Here is a 19,759-nt window from a genome sequence, read left to right on the forward strand (position 1 = left end):
GGTCTAAGAGTCAAAGAGATCACACAAACAAGACAAGTATCTGCTAATACTAACTGATAGAATCAAAAAGGGAGAGAAAGATCCAACATGGGAAGTGGGATACACAGCAGACTCATAGGATGGCAGATGTCCTAAACAACACTCTGGCCTCAGAATCAGCCCTCAAGGCATTCAGATCTGGCTGAAGAGCCCATGAGAGTATAGCAGGCATGGAAAGCCAAGATATCATGGAAAAAAAAAAAAAAGACCTAAAGGAATGATCTCTGTGAGTGAGATCCCAGTGGAAAGAACGGGGCCATCAAAGAAGGAGGTACCCTTCTCCGAAGGGAGGAGAGAACTTCCACTTTGACTATGACCCTATCGGAATAAGATCAAAGTCAGCGAACTCTAAAGGCTTCCATAGCCCTGGCAACTCATGACTAGAGCCTAGGGAGATTACTGACGCCATGAACAGGAGTGTCAAATTGTTAAGTCAGCAACAGGAGTCACTGTGTACTCACACCCCATGTGGGATCTGTCCCTAATGTGTCGTCTAAAGCCAAGTGATGCTATAACTAGTACTGAAACAGTATTTTTATACTTTGCGTTTCTGTGTGGGCACAAACTGATGAGGTCTTTACTAATTATATACTGAATTGATCTTCTGTATATAAAGAGAATTGGAAATGAAAAAAACAACCTGGTGTTCAAATGGAAATGGCATAGAAAATTAATTAATTTGAAAAAAAAATTATGTAGGATCTCTGTCTTTAATGTGCTGTACATTGCTATTTAATGCTATAATTAGTAATCCAATGGTAGTTTTTTCACTTTATGTTGCTATATGGGCAAAATGTTGAAATCTTTACCTAATATATACTAAACTGATCTTCTGTATACAGAGAATTGAAAATGAATCTTTACATGAATGGAAGGGGAAAGGGAGCGGGAAAGGGGAGGGTTGCGGGCGGGAGGGAAGTTACGGGAGGGGGGAAGCCATTGTAACCCATAAGCTATACTTTGGAAATTTATATTCATTAAATAAAAGTTTAATAAAAAAAAAAAAGAAAAAAAAAAAACAAAAACAAAAAACAAACAAAAAAAAAAGTAACTACTAATAGCCTGCTGGTGACCAGGAGCCTTAGTGACAATAAACAGTTGATCAACATATATTTTGTATGAATGTTACATGTATCATATATGATCAGAAACATACAAGAACCACAAGAGATCACTTTTTCCTGCAATGTACAATGTACACTGCACATGCGGAGGCGATTTGTGTCACGTGGTGTTTTAGGCAGACACAGCACTTGAGCAGAAGCAATAGCAACAGGAGGTGGCTATGAAGTTGTTATATGAACTACACACACTGCATCTGTCTGTCTATTCCTCTCAACCGTGAATGAAGCCACGTACACCTGCGTGTGCATGTTTTGATAAATTTTAACTTTTTAAAATAGATTCCTGTACACTTTATGACAGTAAACTATAGGCTATTTATTTATAACTGATACATAAAAAATCGTATGTATTTATGGGGTATATAGGTTCTCACACACATATACCTGGTGAAATGTTCAAATCAGGGTAAACATATTTATCTCCTCAATTATTTATCATTGGTGGTAAAATAAAACTTCTGAAATTCTTATTTCTAGTTTTAAACACAGACAGATACACACACACACACAGTATATTATCATTATAGATAGTCACCCTGCTGTACGATAGAACACAAGAACTTCTATTAATTGTAACTTAGTACCTGTTAATCAACCTTTACCTGTCCCTACCTCCCCCTAACCTCCTAAGCCTCTGATAACCACCATTCTACCCTCAACTTCTCTAAAATCAACTTTTTTTTAAGATTCCACACAAGGAGCCGGTATAGAGGTGCAGTAGGTTAAGCCACTGCCTAAAACGCTGACATCTCATATGAACACCGCTTTGAGTCCTGGCTTCACTTCCAATTCAGCTCCCTGCTAATGCACCAGGGAAAGCAGTGGAAAATGGCCCTAGTGCTTGGGCCCCTGTAACTCACATAGGACATTAGATAAAGTTCCAGAATCCTGGCTTTGGCCTGGCCTAACCCTGGCCATTGAAGCCATTTGGGGAATGAGCTAGTAGATTAAAGATCTCTCTCTCTCTCTCTCTCTCTCTCTCTCTCTCTCTCTCTCTCTCTCTTCCTCTAACTCTGCCTTTCAAGTAAATAAATAAAACTTAAAAAAAAAAAAAACAGCTTATGGAAAATGAAAGTAAAAGGTAAGCCAAGTCAATTCTTAAAAAAACATTCCACAAGAGTGAGATCATGTGATATTTGTCTTTCTGGGTCTGGCTTAGTTCACTTCACATAATGACCTCCAGTTCCACACACTTCGCACAGTGACAGACGTCATCCTTTTTACAGCTGAATCGTATTCCATTCCGTATGTGTACCACATTTGCTTCATCCACTCATCAGTGGATGGACACCAGCGTCGTTTCCATCTCTTGGCCCTTGTAAATAATGCTGCAAAAACACAGGAATGCAGACATCTCTGACACACTCATTTCATTTCCCTTGGATACATACCCATAGTGGAATTGCTGGTTTCTAAGGTAGTCCTGTTTTTAGTTTTGTGAGATAGCTCCAAACTTCTTTCCATAACGGCTGTGCTAATTTATGTTGCCTCCACATCGTCTTCAGCACTGTTTATCAGTGCACAGATAAAAGCCATTCTAACTGGAGTAAGGTGATAACTCACTTAACTCACGGTGGTTTTGATTTGTGTTTCTCTGATTTTCAGCGATGTTGAGCATTTTTTCATCTACCTATTGGCAATCTGCATATCTTCCTTTGAAAATGTCTATTTAGATCTAGTGTCCATTTTAAACTGGATTTTTTGCTACTGAGTTGTCTGAGTTCCTTATATATTCTTGTTATTAACCCCATCTCAGCTATATAAGTTGCAAATATTTCCTCCCATTCTGTAGGTTGTCTCTTCACCCTCTTGACTGCTTCTTTTGTTGTACAGGAGCTCTTCAGTTTGATATAATCCCATTTGTCTATTTCTTGCTTTTGTTTCCTGTGCTTTTAAAGGGCTTTATCCAAAAAAAACACTTGGCGCATCCCAAAATCCTGAAGCACTTCTCCTATGTCTTCCTCTAGAAGTTTGATATTTCAGGTCTTACATTTACAGTCTTTTATCCATTTTGAGTGGATTTTTGTGCACAATGAGAGGACACGGGTAAGAGTCCAACTTCATTCTTATTCATGTGGATATTCAAATTTCCCAGCATCATTTATTGAAGAGAATAGCCTTTATTTTCTTAAAGATGTATTTATTTGTAAATCATAATTAGAGAGAGAGGGGAAGAGAGAGAAAGAATGAGAAAGAGAATCTCCTATCTGCTGGTTGATTCCCCAAATGCCACAACAGCTGGGGCTGGGCTGAAACCATGAGCCAGGAGTTTCTTCCAGGTCTCCCACTTGGGTGCAGGGGCTCATGCAATTGGACCATCCTCCACTGCTTCTGCAGGCCATTAGCAGGGAGCTGAATCAGAAGTGGATTCTGTTTGGCCAGCGCTGCGGCTCAATAGGCTAATCCTCTACCTGCAGTGCCGGCACACCAGGTTCTAGTCCCGGTCGTGGCGCTGGGTTCTGTCCTGGTCGCCCCTCTTCCAGGCCAGCTATCTGCTGTGGCCAGGGAGTGCAGTGGAGGATGGCCCAAGTGCTTGGGCCCTGCACCCCATGGGAGACCAGGAGAAGCACCTGGCTCCTGGCTTCAGATCAGCATGGTGCGCTGGCCGCAGCGGCCACAGTGGCCATTGGAGGGTGAACCAACGGTAAAGGAAGACCTTTCTCTCTGTCTCTCTGTCTCTCTCTCTCACTGTTCACTCTGCCTGTCAAAAAAAATAATAAGTGGAGCAAACCAGGACTCGAACCGGCACCCATATGGGACGCCAGCGATACAGGCAGAGACTTAACTTACTATACCCTGGCCTTTCTCCAATGAGTGTTTTTAGTGCCTTTGCTAAAGATCAATTGGCTGTAAATGGGTTTACTTCTACACTCTCAATTCTGTTCCTTTCTGTTCCTTTGGTGTATACATCTGTTTTTATACCCATAGCAGGCTGTTTTAATTATTGCCGCTTTGTATATAATACAGCCTTATAATATATTTTGAAGTCAGATACCATAATGCTCCCTGCTTTGTTCCTTTTGCTATTGCTTTGGCTATTCAGGCTGTTTTATGATTCCAACCACATGAATTTTAGAACTATTTTTTATATTTCTTTGAAGAGCATTATTGGTATTTTGATAGAGATCACTAACTCTGTAGATCACCTTGGAGAAAGTACACACATTTTAATAATCTAGATTCGGGGCCGGCACTGTAGCACATTGGGTTAAGCTTCTACTTGCAGTGCCAGGATCCCACATGGGAACTGGTTCACGTCCTGGCTGATCCACTTCTGATCCAGCTCCCTGCTAATGTGCCTGGGAAAGCAGCAAAGGATGGCCCAGGTCCTTGGGCCTCTACAGCCACATGGGAGACCCAGATGAAGTTCCTGGCTCAGCCCAGCCATTGTGGCCATTTAGGGAGTGAACCAGTGGATAGAAATCTCTCTCTGTTTCTCCTCTTTCAAATTAATTTTAAAAAGTCTGTTTTAAAAATATTAATAATATTGATCCCTCCAATCCATAAACAGAATGTCTCCATTTCTTTATCTCCTTCAAATTCTTTCATCATTGTTTTATAGTCTTCACTGTAAAGATATTTGATCTCTTTGGTTAAATTTATTCCTAGTGTTTTTTCTTTTCTTTTCTTTTTTTTTTTTTTTTAAGATTTATCTATTTATTTGAGAGGCAGAGTTAGAGAGAAGGAGAGACAGAGAGAGAGGTCTTCCAGGGCCAGTGCTGTGGCATAATAGGTTAAAGCTGTTCCATCTGTGGTGCCAGCATCCCATATGGGCACCAGTTCAAGTCCTGGCTGCTCCTCTTCCGATCCAGCTCTCTGCTATGGCCTGGGAAAACAGTGGAAGATGGCCCAAGTGCTTGGGTTACGGCACCCATGTGGGAGACCTGGAAGAAGCTCCTGGCTCCTGGCTTGGCCTAGCCCAGCCCAGCCATTTCGGCCATTTGGGGAGTGAACAAGTGGATGGAAAATCAATCAATCAATCAATCAATCTCTCTCTCTCTCTCTCTTGTCCTCTCTCTCTCTCTGTATTTCTGCTTTTCAAGTAAATAAATAAATCTTTAAAAAACTTTAATAGCTTTTTGGTGGGGCCTTTGGAGTATTCCATATATAACATCCTGTCACTCGCAAATAGTGACAAGTTGACTTCCTCCTTTCTTATTTGGATAGCCTTTATTTCTTTCTCTGGCCTCATTGCTCTGGGTAAGACTTCCAGCACCAGGATTTCAGATCTTACAGAGAAAGCCTTTAGCTTTTCCCCATTCACTATGAGGTACTGTTGGTTCGTTATACATGAGGATTTTCTATGTTCATCATGCTTTTTTAAAAAAAGATTTATTCTATTTATTTGAAAGTCAGAGTTACACAGAGAAAGAAGGAGAATGGGGAGGGGGGATCCTTCCATCCACTGGTTCACTCCCTAATTGGCCACAACGGCCAGAGCTGCAGCGATCCAAAACCAGGAGAAAGGAACTTCTTCCCAGTCTCCCACACGGGTTCAGGGGCTCAAGGACTTGTATGGGATGCCAATACCACAGGCATCCAGCTATGCACCAGCCCCTATCACGCTTTTTGGTCTGGAACTTTCATTTCTTGTTTTGTTCTTGTCTGGTTTTGGTATCAATTCAGGCTTCATAGAGTTTTGAAGAATTCCCTCTCATATTTTGGAATAGCTGAAGAGTTGGTTTTAGGTCTTGCTTACATGTTTGGAATACAACAGTGACATCATCCAGTCCTGGGCTTTTTTGATATTGGGCATATCTACAAAGGTACTTTAAAAAGTTCATGGAAAATACAATTAAACAGTAATTTGCACTTTCCATGAACTTTCTGAAGATACCTCATGCTTATAATTATTTTTCTCTGGCTGAACTGATCCTTCTTCATTACAAAAAGACCTTCCTTGTCTATTTTTACTGCTTTTGATTTAAAGTCTATTGTGGGGCCAGCTCTCTGCTGTGGTCCGGGAGTGCAGTGGAGGATGGCCTAAGTGCTTGGGCCCTACACCCGCATGGGAGACCAGGAGAAGCACCTGGCTCCTGCCTTTGGATCAGCGCAGTGTGCCGGCCGCAGCGCGCCGGCTGCGACGGCCATTGGAGGGTGAACCAACGGCAAAGGAAGACCTTTCTCTGTCTCTCTCTCACTGTCCACTCTGCCTGTTAAAAAAAAAAAAAAAAGATAAAGTCTATTATGGGGACAGCGCTGTGGCGTAGCGGGTAAATCCACCACCTGCAGTGCTGGCATCCTATAACGCTGCTGGTTTGAAACCAGGCTGCTCCACTTCTGATCCAGCTCTCTGCTATGGCCTGGGAAAGTAGTAGAAGATGGCCCAACTCCTTTGGCCCCTGCACCTGCATGGAAAGACCCAGAGGAAGCTCCTGGCTCCGGATTGGCGTAGCTCTGGCCATTGTGGCCAATTGGGGAGTGAACCAGAGGATGGAAGACCTCTCTCTCCCTGCCTCTCATTCTCTCTGTGTGTGTAACTCTGACTTTCAAATAAATAAATAAAATCTTTTTTTTTTTAAGTCTATTGTGGTAGGGGGTGGGGAGCGTTTGACACAGCAGTTAAGATGCTGCTTGGGGAAAAAGAGAGGGAAATCCAGGATGGCGAAGTAGGTAGGGGGCTCACTGCTCTAGTCTAGGGGAAGATAGCTTAAAAGCACTGGAGAGAGCACAGCCTCAGGGAACAGTGAGGGAGAAAACAGCAAAGGAAACTACATAAATCGGAAAGATGCCGTGGACCTATGTGGAACGTGTGAACGAGCACAACTCAGGACCCCAGCAACCGAGAGCCTCAGCACCAGCTTTGGAGTGAGGTGAGACCAGACTGCAGCAGCCCAAGCCCCTGGTGATAAAGCTGCAGGAAGAGCCTGGTGCAAGCCCAGCTTGGAGCCCTGTGGGGGACAGTGTACCTGGCAACCTAAAGGAGAAAAAAAAAAAGGGAGCACATTTCTCTCTCTCTGACCACCTGCATCCTGTAACAAGCTGAGAGAGGGCAGGCATTACTTTGGATGTAAGTAACAGCAACCAGCCTAGCAAAGATGTCTGAGTCTGGTTGGGAGAATTGACAGGGGGCTGAGTGCTCGTGATTGTGGGAGCCTTGTGTGCCAAGACTGTGAAAACACTGTGACTGCGTGGGAAGGTGTGGGTGTGGCTGGGACACTGGGCAGTCACTGTGTGCAGCTCCACACACTTGGGGCTCCCTGATTCCCTGGTGAGGGTCACTGCTGCAGGATCTGTGCTCACACTGAGGACTGCACAGATCCTTTGTGTGATTCTTCTGATGGCATAGACTAATATTGTACCCACTGGGGCTGGTGCCCAGGCACTGGTCTCCTTTGAGGAGAGGAGGTGAGTATGACACTAGGAAAACAGAGCAGAACAAACCTTCTCTCTGGTTAAAAAAAAAAAAAAAAAAAAAAAGAGGTGACATGAGTGTCACCTTGGACACTCCCTTCACCCTCGGGCACTGAACAGAGCTCCCTGGCCACACCCAGCACACACCTCTGGGTATTCACTGGAAAAGTGGACACTCCAACAAGCCACAGAGGCATAGTCCAAAGGTAAAATCCATCATAGGGAAAGACAAAACCAAACAAAATAAAAATGAAACAAATAAGTATCTCCACAAATGCTTAATAATAAATGCAGCGATTCAAGAAACAAGAATAAGGAAGACAACATGATGCCCCTAAAAGAACACAACATGGGGTTGGCAGTGTGGCATGGCAGGTGAAGCCACCACCTGCACTTCCTGCATCCCATTTGGGTGACGGTTTGAGTCCTGTCTGCTCCACTTCCAATACAACTCTCCGCTATTGCCTGGGAAGGCAGTGGAGGATGGCTCAAGTCCATGGGCCCCTGCACCCACGTGGGTGACCTAGAGGAAGCTCCTGACTCCTGGCTTCAGATTGGCTCAGCTCCAGCAATTATAACCATTTGGAAAGTGAACCAGCAGATGGAAGACCTCTGTCTCTCTCTCTGCCTCTGCTTCTCTGTAACTCTGCCTTTCAAATAATAAATAAATAAATCTTTGAAAAAAAACCCACAACACTTCAATACTAGAATGTAAAGATGAAGAGATTGAAGAAATTCCAGAAATGGAATTCAAAATATTGATCATAGGATGACTTAGAAGCAAATCCACAAACTAATGATATCTATACATGACATGAAAGAAAATTTCTCCCATGAAATTGAGATCTTAAAGAAAAATCAAAATGAAATTTTAGAAATCAAGAATTCATTGAAACAAATAAAAATGCAGTGGAAAACCTTAACAACAGATTTGGCAAAGCAGAAGAATGCATATTGGAGTTAGAAGACAAATCTCTGGAAATTATAAAGTCAGACTAAAAAAAAAGAAGAAGAAGAAATTAGAAAACTGAAAAAACAGTATTGGAAATCTATGTGATTATATGAAATGACCCAAGATACGGGTCTTAGGAGTTCCTGAAGGCATGGAAAGAGAGAATGGGTTAGAAGGCCTTTTTAGCACAATAATTACAGAAAATTTCCCCAATTTGAAGAAAGAAAGGGATGTCCAAGTACAGGAAACACACAGAACTCCTAATATATATGACTAGAAAAGATATTCACCATGACACATTGTAGTCAAACTCTCCACAGTAAAACATAAAGAAAAGATACTAAAATATGCAAGAGAGAAACACCAGATTACTTTCAGAGGATTTCCAATTAGGCTCACAGCTGACTTCTCACCAGAAACCCTACAGGCCAGGAGAGAATGGTAAGATATTGTCCCAAGTCTTAAGAGGAAAAAAATTGTCAACCCAGAGTACTGTACCCTGCAAAGCTCTCATTTATGAATGAAGATGAAAAAAGACCTTCCATAACAAACAGAATTTGAAAGAAATTGTCACCACTCACCCAGCCTTACAAAAGATGCTTAAGGATGTGCTACACACAGAAACATGGTCATCTCTATGAAAGAAGGTGAAAGCAGAAAATCTCCCAATAAAAAAGGAGAAAAAAGACCCAAAAAAATTAGAGATGAAAAAGGAAATGTAACAACAGATACCACAATATAAACAAAAAAATCAGAAATTACTACAAAGTGCCATATGCTAACAAACCAGGAACCCTAGAAGAAATGGACACACACAACCCACCTGAATTGAGCCATGAAGACACGGAAAACCTAACCAGACCAATAACCAAGATGGAATCAAATCAGAAAAGCCCAGGACCAGATGGCTTCACGGCTGAGTTTTACCAGACATTTAAAGAAGAACTAACTCCAATCCTTTTCAAGCTATTCAAAAGAATTGAAAGGGAAGATATCCTCCCAAACACCTTCTATGAATCCAGCATCACCCTAATTTCTAAACCTGAAAAAGCTACAACAGAGAAAGAGAACTACAAACCAATTTCCCTGGTGAACAAAGATGCAAAAATCCTCAACAAACCAAATCCAGGAACACATCAGAAAGATCATTCACCTGAACCAAGTAGAATTTATCCCTAGTATGCAGGGATGGTTCAATATTTGCAAATCAATCAATGTGATGAAAAAAAAATGCTCAGGATCACTAGCTGTCAGGGAAATGCAAATCAAAACCACCATGAGGTCTCACCTCACCTGGTTAGAATGGCTTTCATACAGGAATCAACAAACAACAGATGCTGGCTAGGCTGTAGGGAAAAAGGTACCCTAATCCACTGTTGGTGGGAATGTAAACTGGTAAAGCCACTGTGGAAGACAGTATGGAGATACCTCAGAAATCTGAATATAGACCTACCACATGACCCAGCCATCCTGCTACTGGGAATTTACCCAAGGGGGATGAAATCAGCATATGAAAGTGCTATCTGTTCCCCTATGTTTATTGCAGCTCAATTCACAATAGCTAATATACTGAATGAACCTAAATGCCCATCAACTAAAGACTGGATAAAGAAATTATGATATATGTACACCAAGGAATACTACATAGTGGTTAAAAAAAAAAAAGAAGAAATCTTGGTGTTCGCAACAAAATGTCTGAGACTCAAAAATATCATACTTAGTGAAATAAGCCAGTCCCAAAAGAAAAAATACCATAGATTCTCCCTGACCAGTGATAATTATTAGAGCACCTAAAAGGTAATCTATAAAAGTGAAATTGACACTTTGAGAAGCAATGACTTTGAACAGCCCTTGTCTCGACTGTTGAAGAACATTTTTTTTCTAATATCTGTTGAACACTTTACTTAACATAAAGTTAATCATATGTATATAAAGTTAATTGAAAATAGATCTTAGTAAAAAAAATAAGAATGTTAATAGGGGAGGGAGGAGGAGGAGGGATGGAAGGGCAGGTACAGTGGGAAGAATCACTATGTTCCTAATGTAATTATGAAACGTATGAAGTTTGTTTTCCTTAAATAAAAGGTTTCTGGGAGGGAAAACATGCTGCTTTGGGACACTCACACCCCAAACTGGAGTGCCTGTGTTGGTCGTGTCCACCCTAACTCAGTCAACCATTCCCTTCAAAACATCAGAGGTTAAACAGCTGCATGAGTTTTGGGCAGACAAGTCCTGCTGTACTCACAACGCTCGGAATGTGTTTTGACTTCTTGCTTATTGTTTTTGTTGTGTCTATTATAGATTGTTTGCTTTGTGGTTACCATGAAACTTAGTTAACTAATACGTATCTTTTGGTTATGACAAGCTACTCAGAAATTATAGCAATATTGATTATAAAGACAGGAAAACAAAGGTTTACAAACTAGTAAAAAACTATATTTGTATTCCTCCCCACATTTTAATTTTTAAGATCCCCTTTTGCATCTCCCTATATTGCCAATCTTCCTGGTTCCTGGCTTCTGGCTCCTGGCTCCAGCCCTGGTTTTTGTGGGCATGTGGGGATGAACCAGCAGGTAGGAATTCTCTTTGTGTCTTTCTGTATTGTTCTCTTTTTTTCTCTCGCAAAAAAATAAAAATTTAAATACAAAAAGTCTGGAGTATTAAAGAAAAGAAAAGAAATGCTAGAAAGAAAATATTTCCGATAGAAGGAAATGACACCAGAAAAAAAAACTGGAACATCAGGAATCCAGGAAGAGAAGCAGAAATGATAAATATCTGAGTAAACACAGTAGGCTGCTTTTTGTCTCTGAAATTCTTTAAAACACGTAGAAAGGTTGAGAGCAAAATTATCATGTTGTGTGATGGGGTTTTGGATGGATGTAAGTGTAACACACATGGTAGAGAATTATAACATGAAGCAGAGCGGGTGGGGAGGGGGACAAAGGGTCTGACCCTGACGGAAGGTGTTTTACATGACACTTGAAGAGGTAAGACAGTCTGAGAGATTCAGAAGGCCAAGTACGTATTCGTGTATTTAAATCGCGTCAATCAATAAACCAAAATGTATAAACAATGTTCAAGTAATCTGAAAGAAGGTAGGAAAGTGAACACAGTGGGAAAGAGGGTACAAACAGAAAAAGAAGTGTCTAACTACATCCACATCAGTACTCACACATAAATATAAACATATCAATACTTAACTAAAAATGTGTGTGTGTGTGTGTGTTAGTAGGAATGGATAAAAGTCAAGACCCAACTACATGTTATCTAAAGAAACACACATTAATGACATAGGTAGGCTAAAAGTTAAAGGATAGGAAAATACAAATATTAATCCAAAGACAGCAGAGGTGGCTATATTAATATCAAAGTAAAGTAAAAGCAAGTAAAATTACCAGAGATAAAGAGGGATATTACATAATGCTAAAAGGATCAATGGAACAACAAGCTACAGCAATCCCTAATCTGCATGTACATCCCAATAGAGCCTCATAACACATGAAGCAAAAACTGATACAAGAAAAGAAATGGACAAAGCCACAGCTATAGACCACAGTACTGTCCTCTTAGTAAGGAACAGGTAAACAGGGAATCAGCAGGGCTGGAGAACGTAGCAACACCACCCAGCAGTGGGATCTAATTCACACCCACAGAATACTTCAACGCCAACGAAACAGCCGGCAGGGTGTATACATTCTTTCAGGTGCACACGAGATAGTCATCAAGGAAGAACAAGCCCTGTGTCATAGCTCCAGCCTTAGCATACTTAGAAGTACTGACATAACTCAAAGGATATTCTTTGACCCTAACTAAGAGCAAACTAGGGATCAATAACAGAAAGACAAATGGTATATCTCAAAAATATTTGAAACTTACATATGCCTTATGAGCCTCAAAGGAAATCAGAAAATCATTTGCAAATGACAATACACACCAAAATATGTGGCATGTGGCTAATGCCATGCTCACATGGACACTTAAAGCATCAAAGGCTTAAACTTATACAAGGCCTCAGATAAAGATATTCTAAGCTTCTGTCTCCAAAAACTATCTTTAAAAAAAAGAGAGAGGGAGAGAGCCCAGTGTTGTGGCACAGCAGTTGAAGCCACTGCTTGGGACACCAGCATCCCATATAAGAGTGCCACTTAGAGCCCTGGCTGCTCTGCTTCCCATCCAGCTCCCTGCTAATGCACCTGGGAAAGCAGTGGAAGATGGCCCAAGTCCTTGGGTCCCTGCACCTACATGGGGGATCTGGAAGAAGCTCCTGGCTTTGGATCAGTGCAGCTCCAGCCATAGCGGCCATCTGTGGAGTGAACTAGTGGTTGGAAGACTTCTCTCTCTCTGCCTCTGCCTCTCTGTAACTCTGCCTTTCAAATCAATAAGTAAATATTTCAAAAAAAAAAAAAAAAAAGTAGGTAGCAGCTGCTGCAGGTCTTGTACGCACACCCAGCAACTGGCGGAGACAGTGGCCACCTCATCAGCAGCTCCAGTGCACACACAGACTCTTACAAGCCCAGCACAACTGTGGAACGAGTAGGGCTGCGGCCAGTGGGTACTGTGCATGTGTGTAACGCAGCGATTTTACCAGAGAGAAAAATTCACACTCCCCGCTGACTTTGAGTCTGGCTGGGAGTACTGACAGGGGGCTGGGCACCCGCATTTGACTCTGAGGTGCCCCCAGCCTCTCAACATATCACAGGCTCCAGGGCTTGGGGCTAAAACCACCTAGGAGGAGCACCCACAGGCAGTTGGCTCTAGGCATGCCTCAGCCTCTCTGTGGACAAGAGAGGCTAGTGGGGCAGAGTGGATCCTGTGTACGCCCTGACCGGGGGAGCCCTGAGAGCTAAGACTCGGGAATTCTGTGACGGAATGAGAGGATGCAGGGAGCAGCTGGGTCTCTAGGTGGATCACGGTGTGCAGCTCCACACGCTCAGAGCTCCCTGACTGCCTGGGCTGGGTTACTGCAGCAGGATCCACGCTCACACTGAGGACTGCACGGGTCCGTTGTGCAGTTCATACAGAAGCACGGATGAGTGCTGCACCCGATGAGGGCTAAAACCCAGGCATGGATCACCTTGGAAAAGAGGAGGTGAGGGAGTGATTACGCCAACAGAGGTGACCATACTCTCCCCTCCTGTTAACCAGAGGAAATCAACCATGCCCAATTGGGATGTCACCCTGGGTACTCGCCCTACCCTGGAGCACTGACCAGAGCTCCCTGGCCACACCCGGCACACACCCTGGGTATTCACTGAAAGTGCAGACCTTCCACTAAGCCACAAAGGCATAGTTCAAAGATAAAAGCCATCAGAGAAAAAAACCAACAAGTACCTGCACAAATGCCTAAAATAGACACAGAAATTCAAGAAAAAAGATTAAGGAAGATAACATGACCCCCAAAGGAACATAACACTTCAATATTAGAAAGTGAAGGTGAGGGGCTGGTGCTGTGGCATAGCAGGGAAAGCCACTGCCGGCAGTGAAGGCATACCATAAGGGCGCCGGTTCAATTCTTGGCTGCTCCGTTTGCGATCCAGCAAAGCAGAAGACGGAAAGCAGTAGAAGACGGCCCAAGTCTTTGGGTCCCTGACCCGTGTGGGAGACCTGGAAGAAGCTTCCGGCTCCTGGCTCTGGATCAGCCCAGCACCAGCGGTTGTGGCCATTTGGGGAGGGAACCAGTAGATGGAAGACCTCTCCCTCTTTCTTCTCTCTCTCTCCCTCTCTCTCACTCTGACTGTGCCTCTCTGTGACTCTGCCTTTCAAATAATTAAATAAATCTTTTTTTTAAAAAAAAGAATGCGAAGGTGAAAAGATTGATGACATGCCTGAAACAGAATTCAAAAGATTAATCATAGGAATACTCAGAAGCAAAACCATGAATTAAAGAAATCCATACATGATATGAATGAAATTTTTCCCACAAAATTGACATTTTAAGGATAAATCAAAATGAAACATTAGAAATGAAGAATTCAATAAATTAAATAAAAATGTGGAAGAAAACCTTAACAACAGACTTCGTGAGGTAGAAGAAAGAATATCCAAGCTAGAAGACAAATCTCTGTGAGACCCCAGTGGAAAGAAATGGCCATCAAAGAAGGATGTATTTTTCTCTCAAGGAAAGAGAGAACTTTCACTTTGCTTATGGCCTTGTCTAAATACTGACAGAGTTTGTGGATTCCAAAGGCTTCCATAGCATAGGCAGCTCATGTCAAGAACCTCAGGTGATCACGGAAGTCATACAGAAGAGTGTTAATTGTTAAATTAATAACAGAAGTTACTGTACACTAACTTCTCATCCAGGACATCTGTCCTCAAAGAGTTGTATTATGAGAGTTAACTGTAAAACTTGTTCTCAAACAGTTTGTGTGTATACAAATTGTTGAAATCTTTTCTTAGTTGGTCTTCTGTGTATAAAGCTAACTGAGAATGAGTCATAGTGGAGAATAGGACTGGGAATGGGAGAGGGAAGAGGATGAGGACTGGGAGAGTCGATGGGAGGGCAGCTATGGTGAGAAGAATCACTATATTCCCAAAGTTGTACTTAAGAAATGCATGAAGTTTGTATTCCTTAAATAAAAAGTTTCTTTGGGGGAAAAGAAAAAAGAATGTGCTACACCCAGAAACATGGTCATTACTACAAAAGAAATTGAAGGCAGAAAATCTTCCAATAAAAGTACAACAGAAATCCTAATTACACAATAGGTATATTTATGAAAAAATGGCAGGGCAAAGTTGTTGCTTATCAGTAGTCACCTTGAATGTTATGGCCTGAACTCTCCAGATAAATGATACAGACTGACTTAATGGATTAAAAAAACATAACCCATCCATTTGCTGCCTACAAGGAACACATCTCACCAACCAAGATACATGCAGACAAAAGTAAAAGGCTGGAAAAAGATATCCCAGGCTAACAAAAACAAAAAAGAGCTGATGTAGCCATTCTAATATCAGACAAAATAGACTTTAACACAAAAATTGTTCAAAAAGACAAAGAAGGGCACTATGTAATGAGTAAGGGATCAATTCAACAGAAAGGTGTGACTATAATAAATGTATATGCACCTAATTATAGGGGACCTGGCTATTTATAAGATAGTTAATGTATCTAAAGGGAGATATACACTCCAATACAATAGTAATGGGGGATTTCAATACTCTACTTTCAGCAATGGAAAGATCAACCAGACATAAAGTCAGCAAGAAACCAGCAGAGTTAATCAACACTATAGACCAAATGAACCTAACAGATATCTACAGAACTTTCCAATGTACAGTTGCAGAATACACATTCTTCTCACTAGTGCGTAGAACTTTCTCTAAGATAGACTACATGCTAGGAAAAGCAAGTCTCAGCAAATTAAAAAAAAAAAAATCAAAAACATACCATGCATCTTCTCTGACCACAATGGAATGAAATTGGAAATCAACAACTCAAGAATCTCTAGAAAATATGCAAATACATGGAGACTGAAAAACATGCTTCTGAATGAACAGTGGGTTATAGAAGAAATCAAAAGACAAATTTTAAAAAATCTGTAAGTAAATGAAGATATATATCATATCAAAATTTATGGGATACAACAAAAACAGTGTTAAAAGGAAAGTTTATAGATATTGGTGCCTACATCAAGAAATTGGAAAGCCATCAAATAAATGAGCTATCAGCTCCTCTCAAGGACCTAAAAAATAACAGCAAATCAAACCCAAAACTAGTAAGAGAAAAGAAATCATTAAAATTAGAGAATAAACAAAATTGAAACGAAAAAACACAGAATTAGCAAAATGAAGAGCTGGTTTTTTGAAAAAATAAACAAAATTGACACAGCATTGACCCAAATAACTGGAAAATAAAGTGAGAAGACCCAAATCAAAAAAATTAGAGGTGAAAAAGTAAATGTAACAACAGAAACACAAAGAATCATCAGAGATTATTACAAAGAGCTGTATGCCAACAAACCAGGAAACCTAAAAGAAATGGATAGATTCCTGAACACATACAACCAACCTAAATTGAGCCATGAAAACACAGAAAACCTAACCAAATAACCAAGACAGAAACTGAATCAGTAATAAAGACCCTCCCAACAAATAAAAGTCAAGGACCAAATGGCTTCACTACTGAGTTTTATCAGACATTTAAATAAGAACTGCCGTTGTGGCCAATTGGAGAGTAAACCAGTGGATGAAAGACCTCTCTCTGTCTCTCTGCCTCTGCTTCTCTCTCTGTGTAACTCTTTCAAATAAATAAATAAATCTTTTAAAAAAACTAACTTGAATTCTTTTCAAGCTATTCAAAACAATTGAAAGGGACAGAATCCTCCCAAACTCCTTCTATGAAGCCAGCATCGCCTTAATTCTTAAACCTGAAAAAGGTAAAACAGAGAAAGAAAACTACAGACCAATTTCCCTGATGAACACAGATGCAAAAATCCTCAAAAAAATTCTAGCCATTCGAATCTAACAACACATCAGAAAGATCATTCACCTGGACCAAGTGCAATTTATCCCTGGTATGCAGGGATGATTCAATATTCAAAAAACAATCAATGTGATACATCACATTAACAAACTGCTGAACAAAAACCATGTGATTATCTCAATAGATGCAGAGAAAGCATTGGTAAAATACAACACCCTTTCATGATGAAAACTTTAAACAAATTGAGTATAGAAGGAACATTCGTCAAAATAATCAAGACAAGTTATGACAAACCCACAGCCAACATCATATTGAATGGGGAAAAGCTGAAACCATTCCCACTGAGATCCAGAAATAGACAAGGATGCCCACTCTCACCACTGCTATTCAATATAATCTTGGAAGTTTTAGCCAGAGCCATTAGACAAGAAAAAGAAATCCAAGGGATACAAATGGGGAAGGAGGAAGTCACTATTCCTATTTACTGATGACATGATTCTATATATAGGGGATCCAAAAGACTTCACTAAAAGAGTATTGGAACTCATAAGAGTTTGGTAAAGTAGCAGGATATAAAATCAACAGCCCCTGTATACACAGACAATGCCACGGCTGAGAAAGAACTTCTAAAATCAATTCCATTCACAGCTACAAAAAAATCAAATACATTGGAATAAATTTAACCAAGGACATCAAATATCTCTATGATTGCAACTACAAAGCATTAAAGAAATATAAGAAGGTATAAAAAATGGGAAAATCTTCCAGGTTCATGGATTGGAAGAATCAATATCATCAAAGTGTCTATTCTTCTGAAAGCAATTTAGAGATTCAATGCAATACCAATCAAAATACCAAGGAAATTCTTCTCAGATATAAATTCTTCTCAGATATAAAAAATGATGCTGAAATTCATATGGAAATAGGAGACCCTGAATAACTAAAACAATCTTATATAACAAAAGCAAAGCTAAAGGTATCACAATACCAGATTTCAAGACATACTACAGGGAGGTTATAATCAAAACAGCCTAGTACTCATACAAAAACAGATGGATAGACCAATGGAACAGAATAGAAATGCCAGAAATCAACCTATGCATCTACAACCATCTTATCTTTGACCAAAGAGCTAAAACCAAATCCCTGGAGCAAGGACAGTCTCAACAAATGGTGCTGGGAAAACTGGATCTCCATATACAGAACTGGGAAGCAAGACCCCAACTTACATCTTACACAAAAATCCACTCAAAATGGATCAAAGACCTAAAGCTATGATCTGCAAGACACTGGCACAGCAAAGAGTTCTTGGAAAAGACCCCAGAGGCACAGTCAATCAAGGTCAAAATCAACAAATGGGATTACATCAGATTGAGAAGGTTCTGCACTGCAAAAGAAGCACTCAGCAAAGTGAAGAGGCAACCCATAGATGGGGAAATTATTTGCAAACTATGTAACTGATAAAGGATCAATAACCAGAATATATAAAGATATCCAGAAACTCCACAACAACAAAATAAACAACCCAGTGAAGAAATGGACAGAGGACTTAAACAGACATTTTTCAAAAGAGGAAATCCAAATGGTGAGCAGACACATTAAAAAATGTTCAGGATCACTAGCCATCAGGGAAATGCAAATCAAAATCACATGAGGTTTCACCTCACCTCTGTTAGAATGGCTTTCATATAGAAATCAACAAACAAATGCTGGTGAGAATGTGAGGAAAAAGGTTTCCTAATCCAGTGTGAATATAAACTGGTACAGCCACTATGGAAGACAGTATGGAGATACCTCAGAGGTCTGAACATAGACCTACCATATGACCCAGCAATCCCACTCCTGGGAATTTACCCAAAGAAAATTAAATCAGCCTATGAAAGTGTTATCTGTACTCCCATGTTTATTGCAACTCAATTCACAATAGCTAAGACATGGAATCAACTCAAATGCCCATCAACTGAAGATTGCATAAAGAAATTATGGGATACATACACCATGGAATACTACACAGCAGTAAAAAAAAAAAAAAAGGAAATGAAATCCTGTCATTTGCAACAAAATGGATAAAACTGGAAAACATCCTACTTAGTGAAATAAGCCAGTCCCAAAGGGACAAATACCGTATGTTCTCCTTGCCTGTGATAACTAACAGAACACCTAAAGGCAATCTGTACAAGTAAAACCTACACTTGGAGAAGTAATGACTTTGAACAGCTCTTGTCTTGACTCTTGAGGAACAGATTTTTTTTTCTTCATACTATTTTTTGAACTTTTTACTTAACATAGACTTAATTATATATGTATAAAGTTCATTTAAAATAGACCTTAGTAAAAAAAAGTAAGAGTAGGAATAAGAGAGGGAGGAGGAAGTAGGGTAGGAGTGTGGATGGGAGGGCAGACACATTGGGAAGTATTACCATGTTCCTAAAGTTGTAATTATGAAATGTATGAAGTTTAAAACTGTAAAAAAAAGATTGCAAATTATTTCCTTTAACTCTAAGACACCTGCTAATTATCCTACACGACATATAAACCCTAAGAACATTTGCTGCTTATTTCTAGCTGAAAGGGGTGCTTCAGTCCTTGAAAGACTGTTCACTCTAATGTCTCCCTTTTTGATCTCTCTTCTCTTCCCAGCTGTCTCTTACTCTCTGTAGCTTCGTCTTTCTCCCTCCCTCCTTTTCTGTTCCTTTATTTGTATCCAACCTTAATTGATCATATTTTCATCTGACATGGACACTTTAGATTATGCTTTATTTACTGAAAAAAATAAGACTTATATACTTCTATATTTTGTTCAAATTCAGTGAATGGAACATATGTTTCTCTCTGAAAATTAAAATATTCTGTCAAATTACTTAT

The 19,759-nt window shown here is 40.4% G+C and overlaps 1 protein-coding gene across 1 annotated transcript in view; it reads right to left on the minus strand.

Annotated features, from left to right (window-relative positions):
- The window catches only part of SPAG1 (sperm associated antigen 1), a 102,011-nt gene that overhangs the window by 36,509 nt on the left and 45,743 nt on the right, over window positions 1–19,759 (minus strand). Inside the window, exon 10 of the mRNA XM_062189863.1 lies at window positions 13,455–13,543. Coding sequence (XP_062045847.1) covers window positions 13,455–13,543 — 89 coding nt within the window. The remainder of the gene's footprint in view (window positions 1–13,454; window positions 13,544–19,759) is intronic.

This window comes from Lepus europaeus, chromosome 4, assembly GCF_033115175.1.
Source record: "Lepus europaeus isolate LE1 chromosome 4, mLepTim1.pri, whole genome shotgun sequence".
Taxonomy (NCBI): domain Eukaryota; kingdom Metazoa; phylum Chordata; class Mammalia; order Lagomorpha; family Leporidae; genus Lepus; species Lepus europaeus.